Consider the following 14,120-nt stretch of genomic DNA (forward strand, 5'->3'; position numbering starts at 1 on the left):
TCTGGACTGACCCTCGTTGCTAAAACAGGCTGGAGTGAAGTGGTTCCACACACAAACAAACGTGCAGGAGATGTAGCTGCAGAGAGCCATTAAAAATGAAATGTAACCACGGTCTCTTCTGTTTTTCATGGGATGGGATTAAAAATAAACACTGGTGTTGATTTGTACAATCAACAACTGAGCAGCTACCTTGTCTCCTTGTCACAGACGCCATTTCAACAGACTGCTGCCTCTCATCCGACACGAAGAACTCCGTCTTGGGGATGGCCACGCCCTTGGGCGTGTCAACCAATCCATATCGTCCACGCCCCTGAGCATGTCCACCAATCCATATCGTCCAATACTCTGTCCAATAGCAGAGTGCAAAGTCTGACGTCAAGGGTGCCTGTTCTAGCAATCGAGTCGTTCAGAGCCATGACTTCCTGAAAGTCCAAATATCTATTGATGCAGGAAGTGTTTGTTTACCACATTCTAGGAGTTGGTCGGGTTAGGGAGGACCACTATGTATATGTAGAGACCTGAAAAAGTGTGGTTTTCATAATAGGGCCCCTTTAATGTTGTTGATATTATGAACGTTATTGATCAGTAACACAGAAGCTGATCAGCTGGATAAAAAGTAGATAAGATAAATAACAAATATTGTATAGGATAAAAACACATTTCAGAAGACTTTATTTAAAAAAACAACTTTATTTATATTAATTAATGGCTCACAGCCAAACGTGAAACTCCTTCTAGTGATTCTGTCCTTATGACTGAAGGTTCCTCGGCGGTGAACGTCATGCATACAAGTCCAAAAATGCACGGCTGAGCCCAGGAAGAGGCCTGTGGTCGTGTCCGACACGATGTGCGGGGGTTCCGGTTCGAGTCGGGGGTGGGGTGGTGGGGTGTAAACATCACACTCTAGTTGTAAGAAACCTTTTAAAAAGGATTTTGTTCCGAATTCGATCCAAAATACTTAGTGTGTGTGGGAGGTGTTATGATCAGATAAAACTTAAATGACATGTTAACTTTGTCCAGAGCATCAGGGGGGAAATATCAGTTGGTCACAAAATCAAAGACAATTCACTGATCAATATATCATCAGTCATTGTTAGCTGAAAGTGCACAAAAAAAAACAAAACAAAAAAAAGTCCTCATGAACACCTGAAGGGGGTGGAGACTCCAGAAACCTGAGTCCAGGTAGATTTTTTCGATCATAATCTTTCTGAAGATTAAATCTTCACTACGGCCTCTGAGCTCAGATTTATTTAAATAAACATCAGCTGTACTATTTGCCTTTGCTGTTCTGGTTATATCCTTCAATACTGTTAAAAATTAAAAGAATATAAAATACACCTGAAACTCCAGAGATTTTCAGCGAACTCCAAATTTACCTGTTAGCTTTTAAAGCCATTAGCTAATGTCATCATAAAATTTCCAAGTGCATGGAAGGCTGTGAACAAAAAAGAAGAGGCGATCGTGTTCAGAAGATGTTTGAGCGGTTGAGTCTCCTTGCTTCGATCTTAATGCTAAGCTAGGCTAATCATCACTCCATCCTAAATATAGTTTCAATCTTCTCCGCTCCATCAAATTGATGCTTCTCTCGGGACTAAATTTGGATTTTTCTTGCTCACATGCTGCGTGCACAACAAAAGATCATTGATCGTAATCAATCAGGTTAATCCTCTCTTCAAACCTCAAATCACAGCTGAAGGTGACGGATAGTAAGAGCTTAAAATCACACATCTGGTTCGTCTGCGTTGAGACTTTTCCCTAGTAATCCACCGCTCTAGCCACTAGCGTGGCTAAATCCCAGCTAGCACTTATTGCACATAAACTCTATGTCGGCATCGTCAGAAGACGGCGGACCTGTGATTTGATATCTAAAATTGTGCGTCCAGACGTGGCACAAACACAGGTATTAAAATACTATTTATAAAACAAAGACTACAAAATTAAAAGGCGTCTGTTCTGATGACGCGCCGAGGATCCGGAGAGGTTCTGCATTCAGTCAAATATTCCTCCATGTCCTCGTTGATCGGCGGGCGTGTCCTCCTGACCTTTGACTCCTCGTGTGCTTCATTACGCCCGGTTACGGCGATAAAGAGGAGGATATTCATTCCTCCGATCTCCTTCATGTTTGGATTCTGAGCAGCTGCAGACGTTTCTGTTTCTGTCCCTCCTCCTCCTCCCCTCTAAACCTCGATGGTCTTGAAATAGATCCTGGCGTAGATGTTGTCCAGCTGGCTGTACAGAGCGTGGAAGGAGGGTCTCTTGGACGGCTCGGCGGACCAGCAGTCCATCATGATGCGGTAGATATTCTGAGGGCAGCGGGTCGGGCAGGGAAGCCGAAATCCGGAGGTGAGCAGGTCCAACACCTCCTTATTGCTTTTTCCTAAAAGTCAGAGATGCAAAAAAAGAAAATCAAAGGAATTCTTTTCATTCCTGATCTTTCCAGGTGCAGGAAAATTTTAAAATAACAAATAGAATTAGCAGTCAACTAACAGCGCGACCAAACTGAATCAAGAGGTGAAGCCCTACCATCGTAGGGCATCTTCCCTCGTGACATCATCTCGTACAGCAGGACGCCGAACGACCACACGTCTGATTTAACGGAGAACTGCTGCTTCACGGCGGCTTCGGGAGCCGTCCAGCGAACCGGGATCTTTGTGTTTCTACTCGCTGTGTACACACTGTCCTGGAAAACAGAGAGCAGCTGCTCTGCAAAAGATACTAAGACTACATTTCCCATGAACCCACAGTGAAATAATAAACAGATTCTGCTTTGAGAGCCACAGAGGATGGAGGTGGGTTTCTCTCTCTCCTCTCACCTTAATGATCCGAGCCAGTCCGAAGTCGGCCACCTTGCAGACCAGGTCTTCCCCCACCAGGACGTTCCTGGCGGCCAGGTCTCTGTGGACGATGTTCCTGTCCTCCAGGTAGGCCATGCCCTCAGCGATCTGACTGCCCATGTAGATGAGGTGAGCCGACGTCAGGACCTGACCTTCAGCCGCTGCAAAACAGGAGAACGTCAGGTCCGGTTAGCGGGAAATGACGGCGGAATCTCCACCGGTTACTCTGCTAGTTCCGCCAGTGTTTTAGGTTCCCTGATGCCCCACCCTCACACAGATACCTGGAAATCCATTCAACAGGTTTGACAAAGATCTTATCAATAATAAAAAATGTATTTAAAATAAAAAGAAAGGCAAAAGAAATGTCAAGGCTCCGCCCCTTTACTCACTAACAACAACCTGGTTTTCTGAGAACTTGGCTTTAGTTTAATCCTGCTGGCGGACCAACCAACCAATCAAAAAGAGAACCAGCTCCAGATTCTACCAATAAAGGTTCTTTCTTTACTGAGGCCCCGCCCCTTCACCATCTGTCACCTGGGAGTTTGTTTCACCCTGACAGATGGGAGGAGTCGACCCCCGCCTCCGTAGATGTAATCAGGAACTGTGACTCCTACTAGAAGTATTGCAGGCATGTTGTGGACCTGTTCTGGTGAATGTGTGACGGTGTGGAGGCGTAGAGGTGCTCACAGGTGAGGTAGGACTTCAGGCTGCCTTTGATCATCAGCTCGGTCACGATGTAGACCGGTTCTCCTCTGGAGCACATGGCCAGCAGCTGGATCAGCTTGGGGTGATGGAGGCTCTTCAGGGCCTGCACCTCCTTCACAAACTCGTCCTGCTTGGTGTCCTCTGGAAGAGAAGGACATCACAAAGTCAAAGAATGAGCCTAAGATCGAACTGTAACCATGGAAACAAGGACATTACAAACATGTTTGGTTGTTTGTCGAAGGATTCGTTGGAAAGTATGAAATCCTTTTGTAGCAGGAGCTGGTGAAATGTTTGAGACTAAATCTTAATTTGTAAACCTGATTGAAGTAAAGAGATGAATGGCCTATTCTTTTTTTGTTAAAAATTCATACATAAGGCACACTGGATTATAAAACGCATCTGAGAACTCATCTTCAATGGATGGTCTATTTTAAGACTCTTTTTCATATATAAAGGCACATTGGATTATAAGAAATTGAGAGAATTAAAGGTTTTTAGTGCGCCTTAAAGTGCGGAAACTACTGTAAATGCAAACATCAATAAACAATCTACAGTGATGCTGTTATTGTATTTAACACTGGTCAGGTGAGCAGAGAAGAAAGGAGGAGGAGGAGGAGGAGATCACATCTTTACCTCCCATAAGGAGGCAGATTAAAACAAACTGGATGATAATTTCTCCTTCCGACTTTAAACGAACACGTTCGTTCCTTCGTTTGTACCTTGCTTCAGAGTCTTTATGGCCACTTTCCTGTTCTCCGTCGTCCACAGAGCCTCCCACACCTCCCCAAAGTGGCCTTCTCCCAGCTTCCTGAGGAGCCTGAACTCCTCTCGGGGTCTCTCCCACGGCTCCATGTCGAACAGCTCCCGCTGTGGAGAGAGGAGAAGGTGAGTCGGAACGCCGAACAAGCGTCAGATTCAACATCCACACAGAACAGAATAAAGACGTCACTCCTCTAACTGTAACTCACCTGAGACATGAGGACAGAATACAAAAATGGCTGCGGGCCTACAATTTCTAGATTTGTCATCTCCTCAAATGAGAATAATTTCATTTTCACATTTTCCTTATTTCTTATGTTTTAAGGTTTGATACACAGGAAATAGATTTCACTGTTTCACGTTGATTTAATCAACAAAATGAATGAATAAATGAATAAATGAATGAATGACACACTGGTTCTAAACATTTTTTCAGTAATTTATTGTCAGTAAAAATCAGCTTCTACAAAACATTTTTCATTTTCTAATGATCAAGTGCTTCAATAAACATGAAATAAAATGAACACATCAGTGAAATGATTATGTTAGAAACACGACAGATAAGAAGATTAAATATTCGTTTACATAAATAAAACAGCAGAAATCCGCAGGAAGAATAAATAATAAAAAAGGTTCGGGTGAGAAAAACTTCAATAAACAAAATAATCAAAAAACAAAATTAAAACAAATGAAATTTAAAAAGACATTCAGTCTGATGTTATTCTTTCACAGAACAGCATGAGAATGATCCATGGGTTTTTTTTGTGGTTTTTTTGGCGTCTTCATTGTGAAGTTTTAAATTAAGTTATACTTCTATTCAGAGCATTCTCAGATCAATCCTCTGCAGTCAGCTGATATTTATTAGGATTTAAACTGAACATTCAAATCAGTTTGTGTTGAATCATCAGAGAGTGGCTTCCAACTCTGCATTCCCAGTTTGTGCCCAGTATGGATAACTGGTTGAGTTTCCTGTTTATGTGACTATGAGAATAAACTACTGAGATGTTCAAGTAAATCAATCAATATGAACACAAAGATCTGAAATGTAAAGAAAACAAAATGTAAATGTTCCTTCAGTTAGCCGTGTGTGTGTGTGTGTGTGTGTGTGTGTGTGTGTGTGTGTGTGTCGGCCTCTGTGTGTCCGTGGCCTCTGACTCACAGCCCTCCCTGGAAGGAAGAGAGAAGAGGAGGGAGTCACTGAGTCGTCTGATCAGGAGGAAGGTCTGAGTTCACCTCCTCAAACACTTTTCAAGGTGTTTAAGTGTTACGTGAGGTCCCTGAACGCCTCCCTGCGTCAGTCATGTGACTCTCTCATGCATATATTAATACTACATATGAAAGATGAAAGGAGTCGTTCTGTTGTTCTGTTTTCATCTGCAGAGATGGAGGGTAATTATAGCACAACCAAGCTAAAAATAAACCCATTATTCCCAGGATAATTTAATGAGAGAGAGAGAGTGTTTGTGTTTAATGTGATGTATTAATGTTAGTTAGCAGTGGATGAACAGCATTAGCACCCATTGTTTGTGTGTGACATCACAGGAAAATGGCCGCATGTGAAAACATGAGTTGGTTCTGGTTTTAAACACACACCATGACTCTAAGGCGCTAAATAGGATCACACAGAATTATTTATACACATCTTATAAAAATGTCTGATAAGGACTTGCAAATAAAAGAAAACTAAGCAGTTTTTATGTTTAAAAAATTTAAGCTCCCGTTTGTGAAAATGAAATTGATTTTTGTTGACTTGTTTAAATTGATTTACGAACGCCTGCGGTTCCCCAAGCCGCTAGATCATAAATAAAAAAAGTTGATATAAATGTACAAGAAATGTCAAAAATTACAATTTGTAATTCTGTTTTTTAATCATTATTTTTTTAATTATGAACTCTAAAGTGTCTTTTTACTAGATATTTTATGTTAAAGATTACGTTTTATTTTGTTTAAGTTGATCTGTCTCCATGCAGAAAGTAATTTCCATGAAACGTGGAAAGATTCGAAAGAATTAAATTAAGTCACAGAAAAATACAGAGGAATAGAGAAGTTGTTTCTGAAACAGGGAAGCTTTATGTACATTTTACTGAACTGTTAGGTGTCCTTAAATCTGATGCTCACTTCACAACTAATGTGAAAGTTTGTTTTTTTTTTACAATATTTTAACAATAAGTGCAAAAAAAATCCAAATTAAGATTCTTGAAAAAAAGGAGATGAATCCTCAACTGTAGGAAAAATGAATAAAAATCTACAAGGCCTTAAGTTCATTAAATATTTAAACATCATCATCACATCTGCATCAATATTTCATTTCTTAATATCACCGTCATCTCGACTCTCCTTCGAAAGATCAGCGTCTGATCAGAATCATCGACACAATGGACCAGAATTAGAAGCGTCAGCCAGGATCAATCACGTCTCCCGCTATTATCTCACCTTATTAAGTTGTGTATGATTTACTGGTTACGTATTTATACGTGTTTACAGAGATGACCAACATGTTGGACTTTAGAACCAATAATAAACCTCACAGGATCTTTACTACCGTTTTTCCTGTCATGTAAGGTGTTCCTGTCCTTCCACCTTTGTGAGGACCAGGTGAGTTTAATGTTGCAGTGATCAGTAGTTTAAATAATCAATGGATTTCATTGACGGATGTTTAATCTGCAGTTTGATTGGCTCTCAAATCATCGTTTTAAATGAATAAAACGCTGCAGCACACTCCAGACATGACCGTATCTGGCTAAAAACTGGGTCAGATTAACAAGACCAGGTGTCAACAAGGAAGCCACGCCCTAAAGTATGGTCTCTTTACAGTTATTTTAATACACATGCTAATGCTAAGCTAATACAGTGAATACGGCTTCCATTCTCACAACCTCCATACAATCACTTTTTTTCATAACCAATGGCGTCGCCCTCCGTTGATTTACTTTCTGACCTACTAACTCCGCCCACATACTACACTGTGATTGGTCGAGACCAAAACCAGAGCTAAAAGAGTCAATATGGACTTAAATTGTCACATGGATGCAAAAAAAAAAATAATTAATGTTCATGTCGGATAAACAATCTCTTGTCTTTACCAACATGTCAACATGCATCCGTCCAATGAGAGGCTCTCTCATGATCGGAATGCTACCAACAGCTCTGCTCCACCAATAGGAATCCTGGAGTTATCTAACCTGACAGGGGAACATTCCTCAGACACCATGAAGTCATTCAGTCCTTCATCTCATTTAAATCTCCATATTAACTTTAAACTGACGCCAAAGGGTTAATCCATCATCAAGTCTTTGGATGATATTAGTTCTGAGCCTGATCCATATTAGCATGTCGGTGAATACATCACACCTTTGTGGGTCCTCGTAAGTGTAGAAGTAAAAATATGTGTTTTTGTGTCGGGGTCTCACCTGCTGGGCGCAGGGCTCCCCCAGCACCACCCCCAGGCTGCGGGAATTTTTCTGGTAGTAGGCGACCAGCTCCCCCAGCGTCCCGAAGGATATCTTCTCCGCCACGAAATACGCTCCGATGACGGAGCGCTGGATCCTGAAGTGGAAGACCTTCGTCTCACTCCGAACTGGGAAGGACAGGACAAGCATCGAGTTCACGAGCTGCCTTGAACAGACGTAAACCTCAAGCAGACCCAAGACTCAAGTTGGGCAGAGCTTCTGTTTTATCGAGTTTTGAAATGAGTATTCATACAGTCAAACAGAATTTTATCGAATGTTTTGCGGATAATAAAGATTTGTTTTTGTCTTGAAAAGAACAAGAGAAGAAAGAATATCTTAAAACGCTCTTCGCAGGTTGAACGAAGACTTTGATACAAAAAAAACAAAACTGGGTCCGATCCAGTTTCTTAAAGTTCATTCTTTAGAGAGTTGGAAAAATTATTTGTCATTGACCTCCTACCCTGAATTTACTAATTACTATATTTTAAGTCTTATTTTTGAGACATGAAATGTCGACTTACCTGACCAGGTGACCCCTGCATTCGTTTTCAGTGGAGTTGTCTATCAATAATTCTAAAAGATGCATGACTCACAACATAAAATCGACATATCAATTTAAAATCTCACAGAACTTTGCTTAGCTTGTACCCTGATACAGATGCTACATCATTTACAAGCACTGGATGCAGACACGGACATAATCTACGCTATTAATTAAAACATTATGTCGTTAAACTGTAAGATGATGAAGAGGAACTTGTTTTACGATGGAGGCCGTGACAGGAAGTCACAGGAACCCACGCAATCGAGCCATAAAACAAAGTTATCGCTGGTGTTTTCCTGGCAGACTCCTCCCAGGGCTCCCTGCTCAGAGTACTGATGATGCATATTTCAGCAGAACTAGCGCAGCGAAAATTGAACGGCGAGATTCAGCACTCCCCCCGCTCCCCCTGCCCCCCCTCCCCCCCAGGGACCTGAAGGACCTTGAAGAAGGGGGGAGGGAGGACTGTAGTCGATGCAGGGACGAGAGGAAAAAGATGCCGACACAAAAAAAAAAAAGCTCGAGGACAAATAGAAGAGATGAGAATAAAGAGTGAAGAGAGAGAGAAAGAGGGAGATAATGATATAGATAATTATAAATATAACCTCAAGTCACAAATCACACAAACCTCATGAGGTCAGCTGTAGGCTCATTCGTAAGATGACAACAATCGGAGAAGGTGGGTCAACTGGAGACAGGACTAGAAAACAACTAGTCTTTGGTCAAAGAGAGACTGAAACACTGCGTCAAGCTAAAGGACGGTCTAGTCTTTGTTCCTCCAACACCAGCTGGTGATCTAGTGATGATCCCATCACAAACCATCCTAGAACGTTCTTCTGTTCTGGTTCAGAGAAACATCTAATGCTGATTTGTTGAAGATGTCGTTGAGACATGAGGCAGACCGTTACGGTCGCTTTACTCTCAGAGTCACGTGTTTCAGATAAAAACATGGTTTGATCTGCGGTAAAAAAAAAAAACTAGCATCAAAAATTTAAAAATCCAAACAGAGACGGTGGAAAGAGGAGGAGGAAGAAGGAGAGGAAATCAAACTCAGGGAGATGAAGGTTGACAGGAGGTGGAGGAGTGATGGGTGGGAGCGGAACAGCATGCAGGTCAAGAACGAGACAAACTGTTCAATCAGCTTTTTGAGTCTGAACTTAATCTAATCAGAATATAATGGATTAATTCCCTCGAGACTTTACCTCGACTGAAACCAATAATCAGCTGATTAATTGTTCTTGAAAATGAAAAGTTAAATTTAGCCCCGTCACTCAAATCAGCCCTCAGCAGTTCCTCTGTTCTCAAACCCAGTCCGGTTTGACCAGTTCACCCACCGATGCCCAGCGGAAAGTTTATCTCTGGCTGGCTGTCGCCGTGGCGACAGGAGTGTGATTTTTTTGGTTAAAGTGGGTCATCGATATGTAGAAACACTAGAACAGATTTGGGAGCGGCGGGAAATGTTCACATCTGGATAAAGTTGGATCCCATGAGATGAGAGTGAAAAAATAAAATAAAATAAAATATTTTTGAATGATCAGGACGTAACTTTTCTCTTTTTTATGTCCCTAAATTCAATTTAGTCAGATTACAGTAAAAAAAAGAAGTAAATAAGATCACGTGGAAACCAAATGACGGGTGGATGGATGGATGATGGATGGATGGATGGATGATGGATGGATGGATGGATGGATGGACGGACGACTCACCAGAGATGGTGTACTCGTCGCTGTGACTCTCGCTGATGCGAACCAGGAAGGAGCCATCTTTGTTTTGGGACGCCATCAGCAGCTTCTCAGCTTTCACGCGGTTGATGTTCCCATAATACCACCTGCAGAGGAAAGACGGAGGGATGGAGGGATGAACGTCATTGTTAACGATGATCAAACATCCTCAAATCTGACCTGGGATCTGTTTCCTGTCATTATGTTGATACTCAGTTCCTCCAGAGGTCTCACTACTTCAGCACCAAAGTGAATATACTTCATTACATTCCATCAGTGCACAATTGGAGGGAGATTAGTAAATTAATTAAAGGTAAACTTTTCCTTAAACACACTCATACTATAAACCAAACTGGTCGGGTCGGTTCTGGTTTTATTTCTGGAGATGTCCAGAGCGCCGCGGCGTCTTTAGGCGTGGACGACACGCCGCTGTTTGCTCAATAGATCAAAGGCTGACCTTTGTTTACTTTACACTATCAGGGGGGCGGGGCTCCAGAGGGTCGGATTTCGAGCAAGGTATCAACAAGAACCAGTGGGCGGAGCCACAAGAAGCCTTCAGAATACATGTCGTCCTCAACATACGGACACAGATTGGGTGTGAGATACTGTTCTCAAGCGGAGTTGTTTGTAAGTCGTTATTTATTAAATTTGAGATTATTTAAATGTTATTACGACTCTAAGAACTAAAGTACTATTCCCTAAGACTGACCAGACACAATAACAGGTTATAAATACAACACATAATAAAATAAAATAAAATAAAATATACTTTTTGCATTATAACTCCATTTTATTTCGTTAAGTTTCTCAAGTAACTCGACCAACAGTTAATAGTTAAGTGGTATAATGAACCTGCCGCACATTGAACCAAATTTTCCTCCCTTCCGGTAACACTAAAGATTTGTAGATCCAACAGATCAGGTCAAGGAACTGGATTTTTACAGGATTCCTGTGCGTTTTCTTTCATGTCCATTATTAGTCTGACTGAGCGTCATCATCATCATTACTGCTCATCCTCAGTTCTAGCGATGCGTTCGAGGACAGGTGTCGTCGTAGACGCCTGAACGCAGACAGCGAAGTGAACCTTAAAAGTGAAACACGATGATTCTCTGGGGGTGAATGAATAATGGAGGACCTGCTGCGGCTGCATTTAGCTCCGCCAGCAGCATCAGACAGACGGTGTTTATTATTATATTAATAAACCACTGATCAATTCCCATGGAGGTGGCCGATCACTGATCAATCCTTTGTGTTATTCCATCCTTAACCCCATGTCTGGTCCCTCTTTATACATCTAGGATGTTGGATGTATAGAATTTGTATTTGACTTTTTTTTAACCATTTTTATTATTATGTTTTGAATAATGAATTAATAATCCGTGGTGCACTGGCGCCTTTCCCAGAGTGTCCCCCGCCTCTCGTCCATAAATCCACTGGGATTGATTCCAGCAACCCTCGTAATCCACAAAAAGCAGACGACGTGGAAAAGAAAATGAATGAATGAAAAATTAAGAAATAAAGAGCAGCAAAGTTTTTCGCCAGTAGCTAACAGTTTACTCCCCCTGCTAATCGCAACATCCCATCTGGATTTTCTTTCAGGTAGATTCTGACTCAGCAATTTTATCACAACGATCACGCCTTTGTGTAGCTGAGAAATGTCACGCCTTAACAGGACACATAAAAGTAGTTTTTGATGGGGTGGAGATGTGACACTCAACAGAATAATTTTCATTTCAATGGATGAAAACCAGCAGCTGAACGATGTTGAACCCAGTTTTAATAAAACCTAACTGGACGGAAAGTCGACGTTTTTTTTTGCTCTTTGGGTTAAAAATTCTATAATTTAAAAAAAAAAAAAGAAAAAGAATCAGAATGAGAAATTGAATAAAAACCCATCTAAATTTATATATAATACTGTTATATACTGTGTAAATATACACACACACACACACACATATATACATGTATATACACATATATATACATATATATACACATATATACATATATATATATATATATATATATATATATATATATTTATATTTATATATATAATCATACATACATACACACACGTATAAGCAAACTTGTCCTGGTCTTTATGTAACAGTAACGTCAGGTCAGATTACTTGACAGTTTTAGTTACTTCCGATTCGTGTTTACACCGCCTGAACAACAGATCAGAATTCGGTCTCCTTCCAATTCCGGCATTTATCCGATTTCATAACCTTCTGCTGTGACTTTTCATCCGCTGGGGATCAGGATCAGGATCCGGATTGTGTTAATATCCCTAGAATGAGGCAACAGCACCCCGGGGGTTCTGGCAGGTGGAACTACGGGTCGGAGCAGCGGACAAACTCACTTGTGTTTGGCGAACTCGTCCTGCAGCAGAGCCACGTAGTTGGCCGGGATGAGGCCGGACTCCAGCGTCCCGGTGAGCTTCTTGGCCAGCACGTAGTTCCCCCGCTTCTCGATCACCGACAGCTTGTCCCCCTCCTTCACCGTCAGCTCGTCGTCGCTGCGGGCCTCGAAGTCGAACAGCGCCGCGTAAAGCTGCACCGGCCGCTTCTTCGGGGACGGGATGCGGATGTCACCGGACACGGTGCGGATCTCCGCCGGCTGCGCGCCCGGGTTGGCGATGACATGGTTGTGGTTCGGGATGGTCGGGTAGCGAATGCCGGGCCAGATGCAGTTCCAGAGCCGGTCCAAACAGGGCATACAGGAGCGGCAGCAACTCTCCATCCCGGGACATGAAGGAGCGCGGCGGGGTGATTCCGGGGATCGATCCGAACAACGATCGGGACTTTCTCAGTCTAAAAACGGACGTTTACAGCCCACGGCGTCCGGCCGCTCAGTCCTACACTTTCCCTCCCGTCCCGTGGCTGGAAGCATAATGCCCCGCCAGCAGTGGTTGGGTAGATTAGCCGGAGGAACCGGTTTTTTCTGTCGAGATCATGGATCTGATCTCCACGCCTGCAGTGCGCACGGCGGCTGCGGGAATGCGGAAACGGGAATGGAGGGCATCCAAGTCGGAGCCCTTTGAGGACTCGGTGGTGCGGCCCGACCGGGGGTGTGATCGTAACGCCGGTAATCCTCCTGTGTGGACGCCAAGCGGTGTGTGTGTGTGTGTGTGTGGGGGGGGGGTGTCGGGGGTTTAGCAGCGGGACGCGGAGGCGGCAGCAGCGCGGTGCGTAAAAAGTTTGGGTTTGGCGCTCCGTCCACACACCTCCCGCTGTCACACACCTGCTGTCACACACCTGCTGTCACACACCTGCTGTCACACACCTGCTGTCACACACCTGCTGTCACACACATGCGCAGTGAAGGGGCGGACGGGTGTGTTTGTGTGTCTCCAGACTAAACATCACACACATCCATGTTATTTACCCCGGAGGTGTTTCCGATCTGTTTGCGCGCCTCAGCTGATCCGGTTCTGCTCCGCTTCTGTTCCCACTTCACCTAAACACGTCATTCATATCAGACCCGTTACTCTTCCTGTATTTAGTGTGTTCACTTTTTCTTTTTCTTTTTTTGTAACGAGTTTAATTGTGACGTTGCACGATTAAACTTTTTCACTATTTCTCTGATTAAAATCAAATCAAAAGTGTTTTATATAAAATCGAACCCCAATATTTCTGTTTAAATTTGTGAATCTGTGAAGGTATTCGACTCCAAACATGAAAATAATTCTGAATTTTTTAAAAATACTGCTTATGTCTTAAATTAAAACATGATTTTACTCATATGGACAGATCTACTAGTCTAATGTCAAAAGCCGCTAATGTTCTTAAAATTTTGCTACATGACAGAAAACAGGTTCAAAAGCTAAAAACCTACAAGTCCCAGCATTCATTGCACCACAGTAGACCAATCAAAGCCATGACAGGTGAGGGCGTTTGATGGGACCAGACAAGACTTCTTTTGTCTGACCCACTTTTACTGTTTTATCAAGTTAACTCTTATTTTCTAACTATGTTTTGTTCCTTTTTTAATGTTTCATATAATTTTGTAATCAAACACTTAAGGCTGTTTTTTTTTTTAAATGAAAGTTTTGTGACATTCGGGAGCAGCTGTGCAGAGCTTTTTGCTTCATTATAAAATAGCATTT

At 42.4% G+C, this 14,120-nt stretch overlaps 1 protein-coding gene across 1 annotated transcript; it reads right to left on the bottom strand.

Annotated features, from left to right (window-relative positions):
* Positions 1–693: 693 nt before the first annotated feature.
* On the bottom strand, positions 694–13,560 carry srms (src-related kinase lacking C-terminal regulatory tyrosine and N-terminal myristylation sites). The gene is made up of 9 exons (XM_068341726.1): positions 13,298–13,560; positions 12,375–13,255; positions 9,995–10,116; positions 7,709–7,875; positions 4,259–4,406; positions 3,522–3,680; positions 2,814–2,995; positions 2,524–2,680; positions 694–2,377 (listed from the first exon to the last, which is right to left on the bottom strand). The coding sequence occupies exons 2-9, from the start codon at positions 12,752–12,754 to the stop codon at positions 2,178–2,180; spliced, it is 1,515 nt and encodes a 504-aa protein (XP_068197827.1). The 5' UTR covers positions 12,755–13,255; positions 13,298–13,560; the 3' UTR covers positions 694–2,177.
* Positions 13,561–14,120: the final 560 nt, after the last annotated feature.

This window comes from Antennarius striatus, chromosome 2, assembly GCF_040054535.1.
Source record: "Antennarius striatus isolate MH-2024 chromosome 2, ASM4005453v1, whole genome shotgun sequence".
Taxonomy (NCBI): Eukaryota; Metazoa; Chordata; class Actinopteri; order Lophiiformes; family Antennariidae; genus Antennarius; species Antennarius striatus.

Bases quoted from the DNA above. Each gene is read 5' to 3' on its own strand.
- srms (XM_068341726.1), bottom strand. From the start codon at position 12,754: ATGGAGAGTTGCTGCCGCTCCTGTATGCCCTGTTTGGACCGGCTCTGG. The intron at 10,117-12,374 runs GTGAGTTTGTCC...TTTCCTCTGCAG, and splicing joins GACGAGTTCGCCAAACACAA to GTGGTATTATGGGAACATCA. The intron at 4,407-7,708 runs GTGAGACCCCGA...CTCTCTCCACAG, and splicing joins GGGAGCCCTGCGCCCAGCAG to CGGGAGCTGTTCGACATGGA.